The sequence below is a fragment of the Myotis myotis genome, unplaced genomic scaffold (genome assembly GCF_014108235.1).
Source record: "Myotis myotis isolate mMyoMyo1 unplaced genomic scaffold, mMyoMyo1.p scaffold_m19_p_27, whole genome shotgun sequence".
Lineage (NCBI taxonomy): Eukaryota > Metazoa > Chordata > Mammalia > Chiroptera > Vespertilionidae > Myotis > Myotis myotis.
The window spans coordinates 315,064-332,379 of NW_023416332.1; the positions used below are offsets into that span (position 1 = coordinate 315,064).

Sequence of the window (17,316 nt, forward strand, 5' to 3'; positions counted from 1 at the left end):
GGGAGCGCATCGGGAAGGCTGAGCGTGTCCGGAAGGCGCTGACCCCGCAGGCGGAGCGCGGGAGTTGGGAGTGAGATGAACTAAAGGTTGCTCCGTGTTTGCGTCCTGATGGAGATGGAACCCGCCACCTGGGCTATCGGAGGACGCCCGAACCCACCGAGCCACCGGCCACAGTGCGTCTCCATGGTTGCCGCGGCTGTTACAACTAACAACCCAGTTCCTGAGTTTCCGGATCAAGAGAAGGCTAGAGCAGGAGAGAGGCTCTAGGCTTTAAAGGTTTTTAAAGCACACTTGTTAAATTTTTCATCATGCTATATACTCTTGGGACATATTTATTAAACCATGAAAACTCTGCCGAAACCGGTTTGGCTCAGTGGATAGAGCGCCGGCCTGCGGACTGAAGGGTCCCAGGTTCGATTCCGGTCGGGGGCATGTACCTGGGTTGCGGGCACATCCTCAGTAGGAGATGTGCAGGAGGCAGCTGATTGATGTTTCTAACTCTCTATCCCTCTCCCTTCCTCTCTGTGGAAAATTAATAAAATATATTTTTAAAAAAATAAAATAAATCATGAAAACTCTAGATTTCGTGTAGCATACCCAAATTCCAATTTGGAGAAGAAAACACCTCTTAGTTGTGTCTGGACAAAATCATTTAAGTTCTTTGTGCCCTAGTGTCTGTATCGGGAAAGGGGCTAATAACTATGCCATAGTTTCAGGAGAATTAAATCCGTTTACACATAAAGGGTTTATAACAGTTCCTGGAAAATAGTCAACACCACATGAATATCCACTTAAAAGATACAAGGAAATATGTCAACTTGGGCAACCCAGTTGGCCAAGGAATCAGGAAGTTCCAAGTTCATCAAGGTTCTTCACTCACAGGGCTCTACTCCAGATTCCCTTGGTGCTGTCCCCCCTGCCTTTCCCAGCGTCACCAGGGAAAGGGAGTGAGTGGAAATAAAGCTCTTATCCTAGTCTCAGGATGTCTTCCTCCCCTGGAAGGCCCATCCTGCGCTCCTCAGATGTAATTAAGGAGCCAGGCTCCAAAGAAGATCAAGGAGCAGCCTGTGGGGTGTACTGGGCAGGGTTCAGAACTCTACTGAGCTCAACCACCCTGCACTCCAAAAACCAGCAGCCATGGACTGTGCCAGGGAGCAGCGAGGATGGGCCTTGGCCTAGAGATAGCCCAGGCTCCTTCCAGCATCTAGAAAATCTGCAGCTGACCAACCCTCCCTGGAAAGACAGAGAAGAAACTGACAGCGTTGAAGGTCATCAGGATGTGCAGGTTAGTACTTCTCCACCGTGTCCTGCTGCTGGCTCATCCTCTAAGTGAGCCCAAGACCCCTGCTGTTCCCCATGCAGGCTGTCTCTCAAAAGACCCAGCTGCCCTCCATTGTGGTAGAAGCTGCTGAGGTAAGTGGAAAGCGGGGAGCTCCGGTGGCCACATGAGGAGCTGCTGTTGCTCACCGATGATGAGGAAGGGGCCCAGGTCTTCTTCCAGGAGCGAAGTGAAGAGCCAGGTGAGGGAGGTGGCAGGTGCAATGGAGCCCTTGGGACCTGGCGTTCTAAACAGGACTCAGTTGTGTCCCTGGCATTCAGCAGTGCCAGGCACACAGATGTTCAGTAAATGTAGTGAAGAAAAATGTTGACGTGGGAGGAAAAGGTCAAGGTGGTTGTTGTACCTGATGAACTTTAGAGAGCAGTTCTGATGTCAGCTGGGTCATGCCTTTTAATGTTTTTTTTTAAAATATATTTTATTGATTTTTTACAGAGAGGAAGGGAGAGAGATAGAGAGTTAGAAACATCGATGAGAGAGAAACATCGATCAGCTGCCTCCTGCACACCTCCTACTGGGGATGTGCCCACAACCCAGGTACATGCCCTTGACTGGAATCAAACCCGGGACCCTTCAGTCCACAGGCCGACGCTCTATCCATAGAGCCAAACCGGTTACGGCAATGTTTTTTTAAATATATTTTTATTGATTTCAGAGGGGAAGGGAGAGGAAGAAAGACAGAAACATCAATGAGGGAGAATCACTGATTGGCTGCCTCCTGCACACCCCCCACACAGGGAATCAAGCCCGCAACCTGGGCATGTGCCCTGACTGGGAATTGAACCGTGACCTCCTGGTTCATAGGTCGACGCTCAACCACTGAGCCACACTGGGCTTAATATGTACTTTTTAAAATATATTTTTATTGATTTCAGAGAGGGAGAGAGATAGAAACATCAATGATGAGAATCATTGATTGGCTGCCTCCTGCATGCCCCACACTGGGGATCAAGCCCACAACCCTGGCATGTGCCCTTGGCTGGAATCGAACCCAGGACCCCAGTCTGAAGGCAGAGGCTCCATCCACTGAGCCAAACTGGCTAAGGCTTAATATGTACTTTAAAAAATATATTTACAGTTTGCTGGGGGGGGGGGGGGGCGAAAAGATACAATTTCCCCAAATCTGACTGCCCAGTGAGACGTAACATTTGGCAAGTCTCTTGCAGATTTCTCCCATCTGTATACTGTTACAGGAACTTTTTGGGGGGAGCGTTTACTATATGCTAGGCACTGTGCCAAACACTTTCATGTCATGATTTTTCAGAACCCAAGGAGGGAGATCCTTTCCCCTCATGAGGAAACCAAGGCTGTGAAATGAGGCTCTTCATTTTTCATAAGTAAAAATCACACACGCAAGTGTTTTTTAGTAAAAAGCAAAACATTTATTTGACCTGAAGTGAAAAAAGATCACAAGTTCATTTGTTTTTAAGGTCAACATATCAGGAACATTTCTCACTGCTAATGGGCTCTTAGCTCCCCTCCCCCAACCCAGACTGGACATTTAGCCCCCGGACCCCAGATCTCTCATGACAACCTTTAATCCAGAACTCAGCTCGGGGCAGGAACAGGGAGAGCAAGATGCCTGCTGGGTTCCGGAGGACAATGTACCAGGAAGCTCCCAATCCCAGTCCTCTCTGGGATCCAACAGGCTTCGAGTCTGCAGAAGCCACCATCTCGGGCCGCCCAGGAGCTGAGGGTACTGTTTGTTCTCTCAACATTTCACCTAGGTTTGTCTGTGGAGCCCTTCTGCCCGCCCTTTCACAATCTTTCCCTTCTACAGGTGAGAAAAATGAGCTTAGAGCAGTGGGCGGCAAACTCATTAGCCAACAGAGCCAAATATCAACAGCACGATTGAAATGTCTTTTGAGAGCCAAATTTTTTAAACTTAAACTATATAGGTAGGTACATTGTTATTAACTTAATTAGGGTACTCCTAAGGCTTAGGAAGAGCCACACTCAAGGGGCCAAAAAGCCGCATGTGGCTCACAAGCTTGCCGACCACCAGCTTAGAGGTTAGGCCACCAGGTCACACATCAGTCTATGCTGGGATTTGGATAAAGAATTCTTATCTGCTGCTTTTAGAAGTTCCTGTTAGTTGGGGGTGGGGAATAATCCACTTATATCTTCTCTATGGGCCTGGTTCTGCTAAATGTTTCAGCTATCAATGTATGCAACACCCATAAATCCAGGCATTATTCCTACCTTGCTGGTGAGTAAACAGGCAGTCAATGCTGTGTGCACCTAGTTAGTAACCATGGAAGCCAGGACTAAAACCCTCATTCTCCAGCCATCTTGCAAAGGCAAAGCTCTCGCCATCTCTCCTCACCCAGCAAAAACCCTAGGGTCAAGTCTGTCTTTAATGAGAGCCTTGAACCAGGTAAGCAAAGTAGGTGATGCCCCTGAAAGGGCCCATCTCCTGCACAGTCACACTCCACCCTGGGGATCCCTGCTCCAGGCAGGGAAGCCGCACATCAGGGTCCTCATCTGAGAACTGAATCAGGGTCCCCTGGGGGCTGAGGACCCTCAGGCATTCGGACAGCAGCTGGTAAGCCCCAGGCAGACCACCTCGGGCAACAGCATCCCAGGTGCCCTTGTCCAGCACTAGGTGGAAGGAGCCGGAAGCCACTGGCTCCAGGTTCTGGGCATCAGCCTGCATGAAGCGGAGGCGGGAGGCAGGGTGCCCAGGGCACAGGGGTGTCTGGCCTTGGCCACCTTCCAGGATGTTGTTCATGTGGGCCACGGCCACGGGAGAGAAGTCCACCCCCAGCACGTCCACTGGGTGTGGGCACTTGGCGTAGAGGCCTACACTCAGGCTGGAGGTCCCACAGCCCACGTCTAGCACCCGCAGTGGACGGGCGACCTGGGCTCCCTGCAGCAGCGGCAGGAGGAGGCCCTGGGCTTCCTCGTACCCAAAGAACCAGTCGAAGGTGGGGACTCTGCCCGGCCGCGGCTGGGCGTGGAGCTTATCCCAGAGGCAGCGGTCCGCCAGGCAGCTACCGGCCAGGGAGCCTGTGGACACGAGCGGAAGGCATGTGTCACCCGAGTACCGCCAAACCACCGCCAAAACGACGCGATGTGACCTGACCCTTCAACAGCCAGACTGGACTTGGGTCAGGAAGAAACCGCCCTGCCTCCCACCGCCCATCTTTCCTACCCGCCGAGGCGCGGCGTGTCCCCGCAGCCCGGCTGGCCACCTGGAGGGTTCGTCGCAGCGCCGCCATCCAGAAATGCTGCAGTGTCGCCCGAACTCCCCGCAGAAGCCTGAGATTCAAGAGGAGATTTGCAAAATCTGCTTCGTGCAATAACGTGTGCAACCTAACTCAGCAGCCGCGGAAAAAAGCACTCGGACACACACCTAAAACGGTACCAAGGGCCTTGGCCTTTATTGGTTGCAACGGGAAGTGGAAAAGGAGGGGATACGACAGCTGCGGATCCTGTGGCGGCTTCAGACCTGAAACAAGAGGAGGCATGAGCACCCCGGGGGGAGCCCGCGGAACTTCGGTTCCGCCCAGCTTCTCGGAGACCCGTGTCCCGGCGCTTGAGGATAGAACCGGCGGACTGGCAACCGTCGGCACCGAAGACATGACGCCGAGGGGGCCGGAGCCCTCTCCCTCTGCCTCCGTACATTACGGGGACCGGGACCGCACGCCCGAACCCCGCCAAGAAAAGGAGGGTTCGCAAGCCCAGCCCAGAACCCCCGCGCGCCCCAGAGACCCCCCCGAAAACAGGCAGCACTCACTCCGTAGCCGACCCGGAAAGGCGGAGGAGCCCACTGAGCTCCCTTATATAGCCCCAGGCCCCGCCCCCGGGCTGCGATTGGCTCTCGGAGGACTGAGGGGCGGGGCCCGTACGGACCCAGCGTCCGGCGGAAACGCGGACCGGAAGCCGACACAGCGGCTCAGCCATGGGTGCTCCGGGCGGCAAGATCAACCGGCCGCGAACGGTGACTATATGGCGGCGCCGAGCGCGTCTCCGCGGCGTCCCGAGCCCTCTGTCCCCCCGGGACGGGCCCGAGGCGCCGGGTGCGGGGAGACCGGGCGCGGGGCGCGGCCGCCGCCTGAGTAGCGTCTTCCTCCCCCGCAGGAGCTGAAGAAGAAACTGTTCAAGCGACGGCGGGTGTTGAACCGGGAGCGGCGCCGGCAGCACCGGGTGGTCGGGGCCGTGATCGACGAAGGGCTGACCACGCGGCACCACCTCAAGAAGCGGGCGTGAGTGCCGGGCCGCTGCCGCGGGTCCTCCCCGGGTCCCGCCCCGTGGCCGAGCTCCCGAGCCGCGGGCACTGTCCGCACCCGCACTTCGCGACGGACGCGTCCCCTGCGTTTGCGCCTTAATTTATAAGCGAAGCCTGAGGCGCACACGGGCGTGGGCCTGCCGCGGGCTGGGTTTCCCCGGGCACCGGGGCTTTTGCCTGGACGTCTCAGGACGGCCTCGTCGGGGAGAAAAGTTCCCACGCCATTCTTTCATTGAATTCTTCATTATCAGTCTTGGCAGTTTATAGTTAGAAACGTATTTCTTTGGCCTTTGCCCCTGGTTCCTGGCACAGAGCCCCTAAAGCCTTCCGAGTGATAGGAGCGTTTTTTATTTCGTTAGGAGCCCCTTTTGAGCACGCCGAAGTTTAAGCTCATGAGTGACCGGGTGGGTCTGGTCACCAGAAAACCCAGAGGTTAGAGGACTGGAACATGAGACCTCCCCCTCCCCTACCTTGGGAAGTAGGTGGCGGCGGGTGGGGTGCTGGTGATTGAACTCTGAGAAGGCTTGAGCAGCGGAGGTTTGATGAGCTTCCTGGTTGGTGAACTGATGGAGGTGCTAGAAGGTAGCTCACCTGGAAAGGGCCTGGGACGCCTGGCCTCGCCCCCATCCCTTACCCTATGCATCTCTTCCATCTGGCTGTTCTGAATTGTATCCTTTCATGATAAATCGGTAAATGCAAGTAAATGTTCCCCTGAGTTCTGTGAGCTCTTCTTACAAATCACGGAGTCTGAAAAAGGGGTTAGGAGAGCCCTGCTTCATAGCAGGTGGGTCAGAAGTACAGGTAGATCATGTCACTGAATTAAATTTATAGGACTTAAACCCCCCTCCCCCGATCTGATGTTAGAAGTATCTAGAATAGAGGAGGAAAATAGTTTCCCCTTACAAATCTCTACAATATATTAAAATTTAACACTTCATGTTAAGTACTTGATGTGTTGAAATTAAACTTACTACCTCAGAGCCCAGATTTTTAAATAGTTCTTTGATGTGGATCCAAAGACCCTTTTTTTTTTTTTTTTTTTTTAAATATGTTTTATTGATTTTTTTGCCGAAACCGGTTTGGCTCAGTGGATAGAGCGTCGGCCTGCGGACTGAGGGGTCCCAGGTTCGATTCCGGTCAAGGGCATGTGCCTGGGTTGCGGGCACATCCCCGGTGGGGGATGTGCAGGAGGCGGCTGGTCGATGTTTCTCTCTCATCGATGTTTCTGACTCTCTATCTCTCTCCCTTCCTCTCTGTAAAAAATCAATATATTTTATTGATTTTTTACAGAGAGGAAGGGAGAGGGATAGAGAGTTAGAAACATCGATGAGAGAGAAACATCGATCAGCCGCCTCCTGCACACCCCCCACCGGGGATGTGCCCGCAACCCAGGCACATGCCCTTGACCAGAATCGAACCTGGGACCCCTCAGTCCGCAGGCCGACGCTCTATCCACTGAGCCAAACCGGTTTCGGCCAAAGACCTCTTTAAAAAATATTTTTTTATTGATTTCAGAGAGGGAGAGAGAGAAAGAAACATAATGATGAGAGAGAATCATTGATTGGCTGCCTCCTGCACACCCCATTCTGGGGCTCGAGCCCACAATCTAGGCATGTGCCCTGACCGGGAATCAAACCGTGACCTCCTAGTTCATAGGTCGATGCCCAACCACTGAGCCACGCCAGCCGAGCCAGACCTTTTTAGTAGCTAGAACCGCCTGTGTGGTTGTGTTGTTCAGGCTAACCCAGATCTTCGTCCTGCCAACCCTCAGGTCCAGTGCACGTGCCAACATTACTCTGTCTGGGAAGAAGCGCAGAAAACTCCTCCAGCAGATCCGGCTTGCCCAGAAAGAGAAAGCAGCCATGGAAGGTGAGGCTGGGCGCAGAGGCGGGGTCGGGGGCTGCCTGACTCCACTTGGGTTCTTTAATGCAGCTTCTCTCTCTGTGTTCAGTGGAAGCCCCTGCAAAGCCAGCCAGGACTAGTGGCCCACAGCCTAAATCAAAAAAGAAGACGAAGCCCCCCCAGGATGTAGACATGGAGGACCTTGAAGATGGGAGCTAAGTCTTACCCCTTTCATCACAAGGTTCTCACCCGGAGCCAGGCGGACTCGGGGCTTGTTCCAGAAGACTTTGGAGAAGACATTGCACCTTTTCACTCTCCCCAGACTCCTCTTCCATAACGGCCTAGTGGCCTGCCTGGAGGGGCGTGTTGAGAGGAAGAGCGGAAAAGGAGGACTGGAGAGGCGGCTCCTTAGCAGGCAACTCCATTTGCAATAAAGCCCATATTCTCGCTGAGATGTGTGTGACTGCGTGCAGGGCTGGGGATGGGCCGTGAGAAGGGCTCTGTGAGGGGAAAGGCAGCGGTGACACAGGACCCACGGGGTGTGCTTGAGCAAAGGCATCAAGGAGCCAGCCTCCGTGACCGCCCGGCCTCTTGAGTGAGTGACACTCCAACGTTTACTTCTGAACAAAATATAGCTTGCTGTAGAGATGGCCGAGGAGGTGAGGGTCCTGAAACCAGCCCTGCCACTGCTCTGTGTTACCGGGTGGGCAAATCGCTTCGTCATGTTTGCCGCTGCTTCCTTTGCTGGATTATATTTTTAATAAAGTGAAGACCAGACATTGTTCTCCCTATTTATTAATTTAGGAGAGGAAGAGAGAGAGAGACGGTGATCCGTTGTCTCCTGTGCGCACCTGGACACCGAGTCGAAGCCAAGTCCTTTCACCACAGATTCTCTTGCTGTGATTCCCTTGTGCACAGGACACCACACCGAGTCACGCCGGCCAGGCGTCATTTTCCCCTTCTGTCAAAAACGCTGCTAGAAGCCAGGGCTGGGGTGTTTAATGAACATGAAAAGCTGCCCAGCCCTGACCGCTTTGGCTCAGTGAATGGAGCTTCGGCCTGCGGACTGAAGGGTCCCGGGTTTGGTTCTGATCGGGGGGCATGTACCTTAGTTGCGGGCGCGTGCCTGGTGGGGGGTGTGCGGGAGGCAGCTGATTGGTGTTTCTCTCTCATCGATGTTTCGAACTCTGTCCCTCTTCCTTCCTCTCTGTAAAAAATCAATAAAATACATTTTAAAAAAAAGCTGCCTGTGTTGAGAAGTATATTTAATCAGTGCAGGCTTCCTTGAAGAGGGAGACTTTGTGGCCAGTGTTGCACCTCTTCCCCTACTTTATATTTTTAACAATATCAAACTTTCACTGAAGCTAAAAGATTAATACAATGAACCCTTATATATGGACTCTGTCTGGATTTACGAATTTTTTAACATTTTGCTCTACTTGTTTAATCTCTACACATTTGCAAATATGTATGTATATGGCTCTCTGTTCTTTGCTGACTCATTTGAACGTCAATTGCAAATGACATTCCATCCCTAATTTTGCTATATATATAAAAACTTTGTTGATCTTTAGAGAAAGGAAAGGAGAGGGAGAAACATCGATGTGAGAAACTTACATTGGCTGCCTCCTGCACACCCCGCACTGGGGATAGAGCCCACAACCTGGGCATGTGCCCTGCTTGGGAATCCAACCAGAAACCTTTTCGTATACCAGACTACACCCAGCCAAACAAGCCACTCAATCCTATATAGTAAAAATACTATTATCACACCTAAGATTTTTAACATGAGTGAAATGGCTAATATTCAATTTTTCATATTCAAATTTTCCCAGTTGTTCCAATGTCCTTTACATAAGTGATCTCAAATGATCTTTGCAAAATGTCTGAGATATGAGACATCATGCTCATTTTACAGATCAAAAAATGAGCTCCAACAGCTGGGTCACTTGCTCGGGGTTACATGGCTAATAAATAGCAGACATGAATCCAGACCTGTCCAACTCCAAAACAAGCTCGCCACACTGTGAAACCATTAGGGCAGTGTTCTCAACCTTCCTAATGCCGCGACCCTTTAGTACAGTTCCTCATGTTGTGACCCCAACCATAAAATTATTTTCATTGCTACTTCATCACTGTAATTTTGCTACTGTTATGAATCATAATGTAAGTATCTGATATGCAGGATGTATTTTCATTGTTACAAACTGAACATAATTAAAGCATAGTGATTAATCACCAAAACAATATGCAATTATATATGTTTTCGGATGGTCTTAGGCAACCCCTGTGAAAGGGTTGTTTGACTCCCAAAGGGGTCGCGACCCACAGATTGAGAACCACTGCATTAGGAGAAGGACCACATAATAAGTGGTGCTGCTACAAACATTCAGGTACAAGTTTTTGTTTGAGCACCTGCTCTTCAGCTGAGAGCGACATCATGAAGAGACAGCCCCGCCCTAACCAGTTCGGCTCAGTGGATAGAGCGTCGGCCTGCGGACTGAAGGGTCCCAGGTTCGATTCCGGTCAAGGGCATGTACGTTGATTGTGGGCACGTCCCCAGTAGGAGATGTGCAGGAGGCAGCTGATCTGTTTCTTTCCCTCGATGTTTCTAACTCTATCTCTCTCCCTTCCTCTCTGTAAAAAATCAATAAAATATATTTAAAAAAGAAAAAAAAGAAAGACAAATCAGACAAGCTGGTGACCGAGCAGCTGATCAGCATGGCCTACGGGCAGATTGGTATGATCCAGGGCCTAGGGGCTTCTTCACTTTGTGATTCTGGCTGAGCATGGCTTCCTCCTGGTTAACCAGCTGGACATCCGAGTAGACTGGGACGACCGCTGGGTCAACGACATGGAGGACAGCTACGGGCAGCAGTGGACCTATGAGGAGGAAGATTGTGGAGTTCGCCTGCCACACGGCCTTCTTTGTCAGCATCGTGGTGGTGCAGTGGGCTGCTGTGGTCATCTGCAGGACCCAGAGGAACTCTGTCTTCCAGCAGAGGATGAAGAACAAAATTTGTTTTTAAATATATTTTTATTGATTTCAGATAGGAGGGGAGAGGTAGAGATAGAAACATCAATGATGAGAGAGACTCATTGATCAGCTGCCTTCTGCACGCCCCCTACTGGGGATCAAGCCTGCAACCTGAGCATGTGCCCTTGGCTGGAATCGAATCTGGGACCCTTCAGTCCACAGGGCAATGCTCTATCCACTGAGCCAAACCGGCTAGGGCTGAAGAACAAGATCTTAATATTTGGCCTCTTCGAGGAGATGGCCCTCGCTGCTTTCCTTTCCTACTGCCCTAGAATGGGAGTCGCCCTGAGGATGAACCCCCTCAAACCTACCTGGAGGTTCTGTGCCTTCCCAAACTCTCTTCTCCTCTTCGTGTATGACAAACCTGAAAACTCGTCATCAGGCGAAGCCCTGGAGGCTGGGTGGAGAAGGAGACCTACTAGAGCCCGCCCTGCACCCTCACCCACCCCTTTGTGTACTTCAGTCTTAGGACTCAGAACTCCACCCTGGTAGGAAGCACCGAAGCATGTTGGGGAAGCGAGCCGTCCCAGAATGAAGCATGTAGCTATATGTGGGGAGTTGGGGGGCAGGGGGTAGGCTGCCTGGCAAACATCCATCTGTGGGAATGACAGTGGGGAAGGTGTTTATGTGACTTTTTGTTTTTGTAAAAAGGAAATCATAAAAAGACCGAAAGAATACATTTGATATATGAATTTTTACAAATAAAGATGGCTATTATAATGGGAAAAAAGAACCTACTAAGTGCCAGGCAGACACTATTGTAGGTGATGAAGATAATAATAGCCATATATATATATATTAGAGGCCCGGTGCATGACATTCGTGCACAGGGGTGAGGGGGTCCTTCAGCCCAGCCTGTGTCCTCTCACAGTCCAGGACCCCTCGTGGGATGTCCGCCTGCTGGCTTAGGCCCGCTCCCCATTAAGCTGGCAGGTGGACATCCCCCAAGGGTTCCTTAGTGCTGCCGCCACAGCCACTGCCACTGCCGCTGTGCTTCCCAGCCATGAGCCTGGCTTCTGGCTGAGTGGCGCTCCCCCTGTAGGAGCACACTGACCACCAGGGGGCAGCTCCTGTTTTTTGTTTTTTTAAATATATTTTATTGATTTTTTTACAGAGAGGGAGAGGGATAAGAGAGTTAGAAACATTGATTAGCTGCCTCCTGCACACCTCCCACTGGATGTGCCCGCAACCAAGGTACATGCCCCTGACCGAATCTAATCTGGGATCTATCAGTGTGCAGGCCGATGCTCTATCCACTGAGCCAAACAGGTTAGGGCAAGGGACAGTCCTGTTTTGAGCGTCTGCCCCCTGGTGGTCAGTGCACATCATAACAACCAGTCATTCCACCGTTTGGTCTATGTGCATATTAGCCTTTTATTATATATATGAAGATAATTGTTTATATATATAAAGTTCCTGTTTTCAAAGAGCTTATTTTCTGGAATTTGTGCAATAAATACAATAAAAATAGCTAATGCTTATTAAGTGCTTGCTTACCATATTTCCTGGTTTCAATTTTCACAATTCTGTGAGGTGGCTGTACTGTTACCACCCTCATCTCCATAAGAGGGAGCAGTCATGGAAAAGTTAAAGTACCCAGCCAGTAAGTGGAAGAGCTGGGGTTTAGGTAAGCGGCTGGAGCGGGGCCCTGGCCGAGGTGTGCTGGCTGCACGCAGTGACCAGGCTACCTCTCTGCAGGTGTGGGGAAGTGCGGGCAGGAGACAGCGCAGCCTGAGCAATGGACACTGAGAGGGTCGGAGGGCCCCGCTGGGCTGGGAAGACGCCCAGTTTACTTCGGGCTGCTTCTCCCTCTCTTTACTTTTCTTCTCTTACCAATTTTCTCTTCTTTCTTTCCGTCTCTTTTCCGCTTTCCCTCGTCCCTTCTCTCTTTACTACTTTCTACATGGTCACTGTTTCTTAAATGTTTCCCAGTGCTTCGTTTTTTAGAAACGTCGTGAAGTGGAACATTTTGTAGTTTGGGCTTTAGGAAGAACAATCGAATCGTCTGTGTATCCATGGCCCTTTGAAAAAAGAAAAAGGCGGCAGTGCCGGCGAGCTGGGCGGCTCTCCTGCGGGGCCCGCAGGGCGCAGCGGAACCAACGTGCGCGGCCCGCGGGAGTCGCCGGATGGCTTTTCTGGAGAGGCCTCGTCGCCGCTCGTGCCTTTCGGGGGTTCGCGCCAGCGCGCATGCGCCGCTGCGCCCCGCCGCTCCCGCCTCCGGCTCGGGCTCCGGGATGTCCGCGTTGTGCGACCCTCCCGGGGCCCCAGGGCCTCCGGGGCCGGCCCCGGCCACCCACGGTCCCGCGCCGCTCAGGTAGTCAGCGCCCCTGGCATCTTCCCCCACCGCGCGGCCCCGCGCCGATCCCCCAGCCTCCTCGGCAGAAACCCGGATCCTTCCCCGAGAGCCTGCGCCAGGGTCTCCGAGAGTCCTGCTTGGGTCCCCCCAGAACTCGGGGGCTGCCTCCCCCACACTCCGGGCTCCCCTGCCCGCGCTCCCCCGGCCTCGGGACTGCCTCCCGCGAAACCCAGCGCCTGGGTACTCCGGACCTGGCCTTGCTCTCCCAAGAATTAGGGCATCAGAACCCTTGGGACCCCAGCTGTCCTGCCCCCTTTAGCCCGGAGGAGAGAAACCCAGGGTCCCCTGACTTCATGGACTCCCCGAGAGCCCAGGCCCAGGAATTCACAGAATGCTTTGTGAATTTCCAGCCTTTTCCCTTCCAACGGAAACACTCCTGCCAGGGTGGGATTTTTTTTAAAAAAAATTTTTTTGGAGGATCCAGAGAGGAATGGCACAGTCAGAACCCTAGGGGATGCTGTCTTCTTTGGCAAAAAAGGGCAGTGAGAGGAAGGGGATTTTGCCTCTTCTCATAACACGGAACCTCAGAGACTGAACCCATATGTTTTGGGAGGGGAAGGGAAGGGTTGAAAGGTGTTGCCTTGTCTGCGCCCTGGAACACCTTGATTCCTGGGCACCTGGAGGGTGCTGGGCAGGTGGTGGCTGTGTATGTGGAATCCAAGTGGTGGGTGGTTCGGATGCTTACAGAATATGGGAAGGAACAGGTACCGGGAGGGAGATTTTCTTCCCGTGAAGAGTAAGGTCCAGGGTGCTTGTGTTGTGGTGGAGCATGCGGTAAAATTGGAAAAGTGTTTTTAAATATACTCAATTCAACAAAAATGTATTGAGTGCTTCCTATATACCAGGCACCTCCACAGAAGGAGATTTAGCATTGAAGAGCACAGAAATGGTTACTACCCTCTCGGAGCTGATAATCTGATTACTTAACCTTGGTTTCCTTCTCTGTAAAATGGGATCATAATAATACCTACCTTTTTGGGCTGTTGTCTGGATTGAAATAATACAGGTAAAGTACTTTAAAAAGTACCTAACACATTCCCAGAGTTATCTAATAATGATATTGGAAGAAAAATAGCTAATATTTATTGGGTGATGAGTGTGAAATAGATATGGTGCTTGAGCGCTTTATGAACATTATTTCATGAGGGAGTTATAGTTATCCCTATTTTACATAACAAGAAGCAAGCTCACGGAGGGAATGTACCTCGCCCATCATCTCCAACACACTAAGTCTGTCTCTTGTTTCCTTGCAGTGCTCAGGAGCTGTCCCAGGAAATCAAGGCTTTTCTGACGGGTGTCGACCCCATTCTGGGCCACCAGCTCTCGGCCCGGGAACATGCTCGCTGTGGTCTCCTCCTCCTCCGCTCTTTGCCACCTGCTCGGGCTGCCGTGCTCGACCACTTGCGAGGTGTCTTTGATGAAAGTGTCCGGGCCCACCTGGCTGCCCTGGACGAAAGCCCTATGGCTGGCCCGCCTCATCTCCGCCCGCCTGCACCCTCCCACGTCCCCGCTGGGGGACCCGGTCTGGAGGATGTGGTACAGGAGGTACAGCAGGTGCTGTCCGAGTTCATCCGGGCCAACCCGAAGGCCTGGGCACCTGTGATTAGCGCGTGGTCCATTGACCTCATGGGGCAGCTGAGCAGCACATACTCGGGCCAACACCAGTGTGTGCCCCATGCCACTGGCTCTCTCAACGAATTGCTGCAGCTGTGGATGGGCTGTCGGGCCACGCGCACGCTAATGGACATCTATGTTCAGTGCCTCTCGGCTCTTATCGGTAGTTGCCCAGATGCCTGCGTGGACGCCTTGCTGGATACCTCCGTCCAACATTCCCCACACTTTGACTGGGTTGTGGCCCATATTGGCTCCTCTTTTCCTGGCACCATCATCTCCCGAGTTCTTTCCTGTGGCCTTAAGGACTTCTGTGTTCATGGCGGGGCTGGAGGTGGAGCTGGTGGCACTGGTGGAAGCTCTTCTCAGATCCCCTCTACAGACCCCTTCCCTGGATCTCCTGCTATCCCTGGGGAGAAGCGGGTACCCAAGATTGCCTCAGTTGTGGGCATCCTAGGGCACCTGGCCTCCCGTCATGGAGACAGCATCCGACGGGAGCTCCTGCGAATGTTCCATGATAGCCTGGCGGGGGGCATTGGGGGCCGGAGTGGGGACCCCTCCCTTCAGGCCACAGTTCCCTTCCTTCTGCAATTGGCAGTCATGTCACCAGCTTTGCTGGGCACAGTCTCTGGAGAGCTGGTGGATTGCCTTAAGCCCCCAGCTGTGCTGAGTCAGCTTCAGCAACACCTGCAGGGATTCCCCCGAGAGGAGCTGGACAACATGCTCAACCTGGCTGTGCACCTGGTGAGCCAGGCCTCCGGGGCAGGTGCCTACCGCCTGCTGCAGTTCCTGGTGGACACAGCCATGCCTGCCTCGGTCATCACTACCCAGGGCCTGGCTGTGCCGGATGCTGTGCGCGAGGCTTGTGACCGGCTGATTCAGCTGCTGCTGCTACATCTGCAGAAACTGGTTCATCACCGGGGAGGGCCTCCTGGGGAAGGGGTGCTGGGCCCACCCCCACCCCCCCGCCCCGTGCCCTTTCTAGATGCGCTAAGAAACCATGTTGGAGAGCTGTGTGGAGAGACATTACGATTGGAACGGAAGCGCTTCCTCTGGCAACACCAGCTCCTGGGCCTGCTCTCGGTCTACACTCGGCCTAGCTGTGGACCTGAGGCCTTGGGCCATCTCCTGAGCCGGGCCCGAAGCCCTGAAGAGTTGAGTTTGGCCACCCAGCTATATGCAGGGCTGGTGGTCAGTCTCTCGGGCCTCCTGCCGCTGGCCTTCCGAAGTTGCTTGGCTCGGGTGCACGCAGGGACTTTGCAGCCTCCCTTCACGGCGCGGTTCCTGCGCAACTTGGCACTGCTCGTGGGGTGGGAACAGCAGGGTGGCGAGGGCCCTGCAGCCCTAGGAGCCCGGTTTGGGGAGTCTGCCTCAGCCCATCTATCTGACCTGGCTCCTCTCCTGCTACATCCTGAGGAGGAAGTAGCGGAAGCTGCTGCCTCCCTCCTGGCCATTTGTCCCTTTCCTCCAGGAGCCCTGTCCCCCTCCCAACTCCTGGGACTGGTGAGAGCTGGGGTGCATCGTTTCTTTGCCTCTCTGAGGCTGCATGGCCCCCCAGGTGTGGCTTCAGCCTCCCGACTTCTGACCCGCCTCTCGCAGACCTCCCCTGCGGGGCTCAAGGCTGTCTTGCAGCTGCTAGTGGAAGGAGCCTTACATCGGGGCAACACAGAACTGTTTGGCGGGGAAGTGGATGAGGACAGCGAGACTGTTTCCGTTGTCTCCGCTTCTTTGGCTTCTGCCTCCCTGTTGGACACAAACCGGCGGCACACGGCAGCTGTGCCAGGTCCGGGAGGGATTTGGTCTGTTTTCCATGCTGGAGTCATCGGTCGTGGCCTAAAGCCACCGAAGTTTGCCCAGTCACGAAATCATCAGGAAGTGATCTATAACACCCAGAGCCTTCTTAGCCTCCTGGTGCACTGTTGCAGTGCCCCTGGGGGCAGTGAATGTGGGGGCGGCTGGGGGGCTCCCACCCTGAGCCCGGAGGCTGCCAAAGCTGTGGCAGTGACCTTGGTGGAGAGTGTGTGTCCTGATGCAGCTGGTGCTGAGCTAGCCTGGCCTCCCGAGGAGCACGCCCGGGCCACCGTGGAGCGGGATCTCCGCATTGGCCGGCGCTTCCGGGAACAGCCCCTACTCTTTGAGCTATTGAAGCTGGTAGCAGCTGCTCCTCCAGCCCTGTGCTACTGCTCCGTGCTCCTGCGGGGGCTGCTGGCTGCCCTCCTGGGCCACTGGGAAGCCTCTCGCCACCCTGATACAGCCCACTCCCCCTGGCACCTGGAGGCATCCTGCACCCTGGTGGCTGTCATGGCCGAGGGGAGCCTCTTGCCACCTGCCCTGGGTAATATGCATGAGGTATTTAGCCAGCTGGCCCCTTTCGAAGTGCGTCTGCTACTGCTCAGTGTCTGGGGCTTCCTCCGGGAGCATGGGCCCTTGCCCCAGAAGTTTATCTTTCAGTCAGAGCGCGGACGCTTCATCCGGGACTTCTCCAGGGAGGGTGGGGGTGAGGGTGGACCCCATCTGGCTGTGCTGCATAGTGTCCTCCACCGCAACATTGACCGCCTGGGCCTTTTCTCTGGCCGTTTCCAGGCAGCTTCACCGTCCACTCTGCTCCGGCAGGGGACATAGCCTTTTCCTCGCTCTAGACGCTGAGGATGTCTGAGCAGTGAGACGGGGCTAAGGTGCTGCAGAAAGATGGAGGTTTCTCTCCCGAGACCTTAGCGTAAAGAGCGCTGTCACTTTTTCCCACTACTTTTTTTTTCTAAATAAAATTTGCCGATTTGAGAAAAATAGTCCAGTGCCTCCGTGATGCTTAGAGCTTACAGCCGGCAACATAAGACAGCGCCTGGCTCTGGACACTCCCGCCCCCGGCCGTAAGCCCCGCCCCAGGCCGTAAGCCACGCCCCCGA

At 53.6% G+C, this 17,316-nt stretch overlaps 4 protein-coding genes, 1 non-coding gene and 1 pseudogene across 6 annotated transcripts; 4 read left to right on the forward strand and 2 right to left on the reverse strand.

Moving 5' to 3' along the window:
* Positions 1–737: 737 nt before the first annotated feature.
* LBHD1 (LBH domain containing 1) lies at positions 738–2,866 on the forward strand. Its single transcript, XM_036295538.1, is given in 4 exon segments — positions 738–1,285; positions 1,363–1,418; positions 1,420–1,520; positions 2,829–2,866. Coding segments are annotated over 4 exon segments (498 nt in total). The 5' UTR covers positions 738–982.
* On the reverse strand, positions 2,679–5,422 carry CSKMT (citrate synthase lysine methyltransferase). Of its 2 annotated transcripts, XM_036295650.1 has the most exons (4): positions 5,076–5,422; positions 4,692–4,787; positions 4,491–4,597; positions 2,679–4,345 (listed from the first exon to the last, which is right to left on the reverse strand). In XM_036295650.1, the coding sequence occupies exons 1-4, from the start codon at positions 5,240–5,242 to the stop codon at positions 3,693–3,695; spliced, it is 1,023 nt and encodes a 340-aa protein (XP_036151543.1). In that variant the 5' UTR covers positions 5,243–5,422; the 3' UTR covers positions 2,679–3,692. The 2 variants fall into 2 exon arrangements, with proteins under 2 accessions (XP_036151543.1, XP_036151542.1); XM_036295649.1 differs by lacking the exon at positions 5,076–5,422 and having other exon boundaries at positions 4,692–5,068.
* On the reverse strand, positions 4,861–5,009 carry LOC118649125. The gene has a single exon (XR_004965563.1). It is a non-coding gene; the product is annotated as a small nucleolar RNA SNORA57 (small nucleolar RNA).
* CUNH11orf98 (chromosome unknown C11orf98 homolog) lies at positions 5,123–8,186 on the forward strand. Its single transcript, XM_036295652.1, has 4 exons — positions 5,123–5,279; positions 5,420–5,544; positions 7,339–7,436; positions 7,519–8,186. Exons 1-4 carry the CDS (start codon positions 5,241–5,243, stop codon positions 7,626–7,628), a joined length of 372 nt encoding a protein of 123 aa, XP_036151545.1. The 5' UTR covers positions 5,123–5,240; the 3' UTR covers positions 7,629–8,186.
* Positions 8,057–10,868, forward strand: LOC118648937 (annotated as a pseudogene).
* Positions 10,869–12,602: 1,734 nt separating this feature from the next.
* Positions 12,603–17,199, forward strand: INTS5 (integrator complex subunit 5). The gene is made up of 2 exons (XM_036295771.1): positions 12,603–12,760; positions 14,056–17,199. Exons 1-2 carry the CDS (start codon positions 12,681–12,683, stop codon positions 17,033–17,035), a joined length of 3,060 nt encoding a protein of 1,019 aa, XP_036151664.1. The 5' UTR covers positions 12,603–12,680; the 3' UTR covers positions 17,036–17,199.
* The last annotated feature ends 117 nt before the right edge of the window (positions 17,200–17,316 follow it).

Excerpts from the sequence above, each read along its gene's own strand:
- INTS5 (XM_036295771.1), top strand. The coding sequence starts at position 12,681 with ATGTCCGCGTTGTGCGACCCTCCCGGGGCCCCAGGGCCTCCGGGGCCG. Across the intron at positions 12,761-14,055 it reads CACGGTCCCGCGCCGCTCAG|TGCTCAGGAGCTGTCCCAGG; the intron begins GTAGTCAGCGCC and ends GTTTCCTTGCAG.
- CSKMT (XM_036295649.1), bottom strand. The coding sequence starts at position 4,963 with ATGTACGGAGGCAGAGGGAGAGGGCTCCGGCCCCCTCGGCGTCATGTC. Across the intron at positions 4,598-4,691 it reads GGCCCTTGGTACCGTTTTAG|GCTTCTGCGGGGAGTTCGGG; the intron begins GTGTGTGTCCGA and ends CTTGAATCTCAG. Across the intron at positions 4,346-4,490 it reads GACACGCCGCGCCTCGGCGG|GCTCCCTGGCCGGTAGCTGC; the intron begins GTAGGAAAGATG and ends TCGTGTCCACAG.
- CUNH11orf98 (XM_036295652.1), top strand. The coding sequence starts at position 5,241 with ATGGGTGCTCCGGGCGGCAAGATCAACCGGCCGCGAACG. Across the intron at positions 5,280-5,419 it reads AGATCAACCGGCCGCGAACG|GAGCTGAAGAAGAAACTGTT; the intron begins GTGACTATATGG and ends CCTCCCCCGCAG. Across the intron at positions 5,545-7,338 it reads CACCACCTCAAGAAGCGGGC|GTCCAGTGCACGTGCCAACA; the intron begins GTGAGTGCCGGG and ends GCCAACCCTCAG.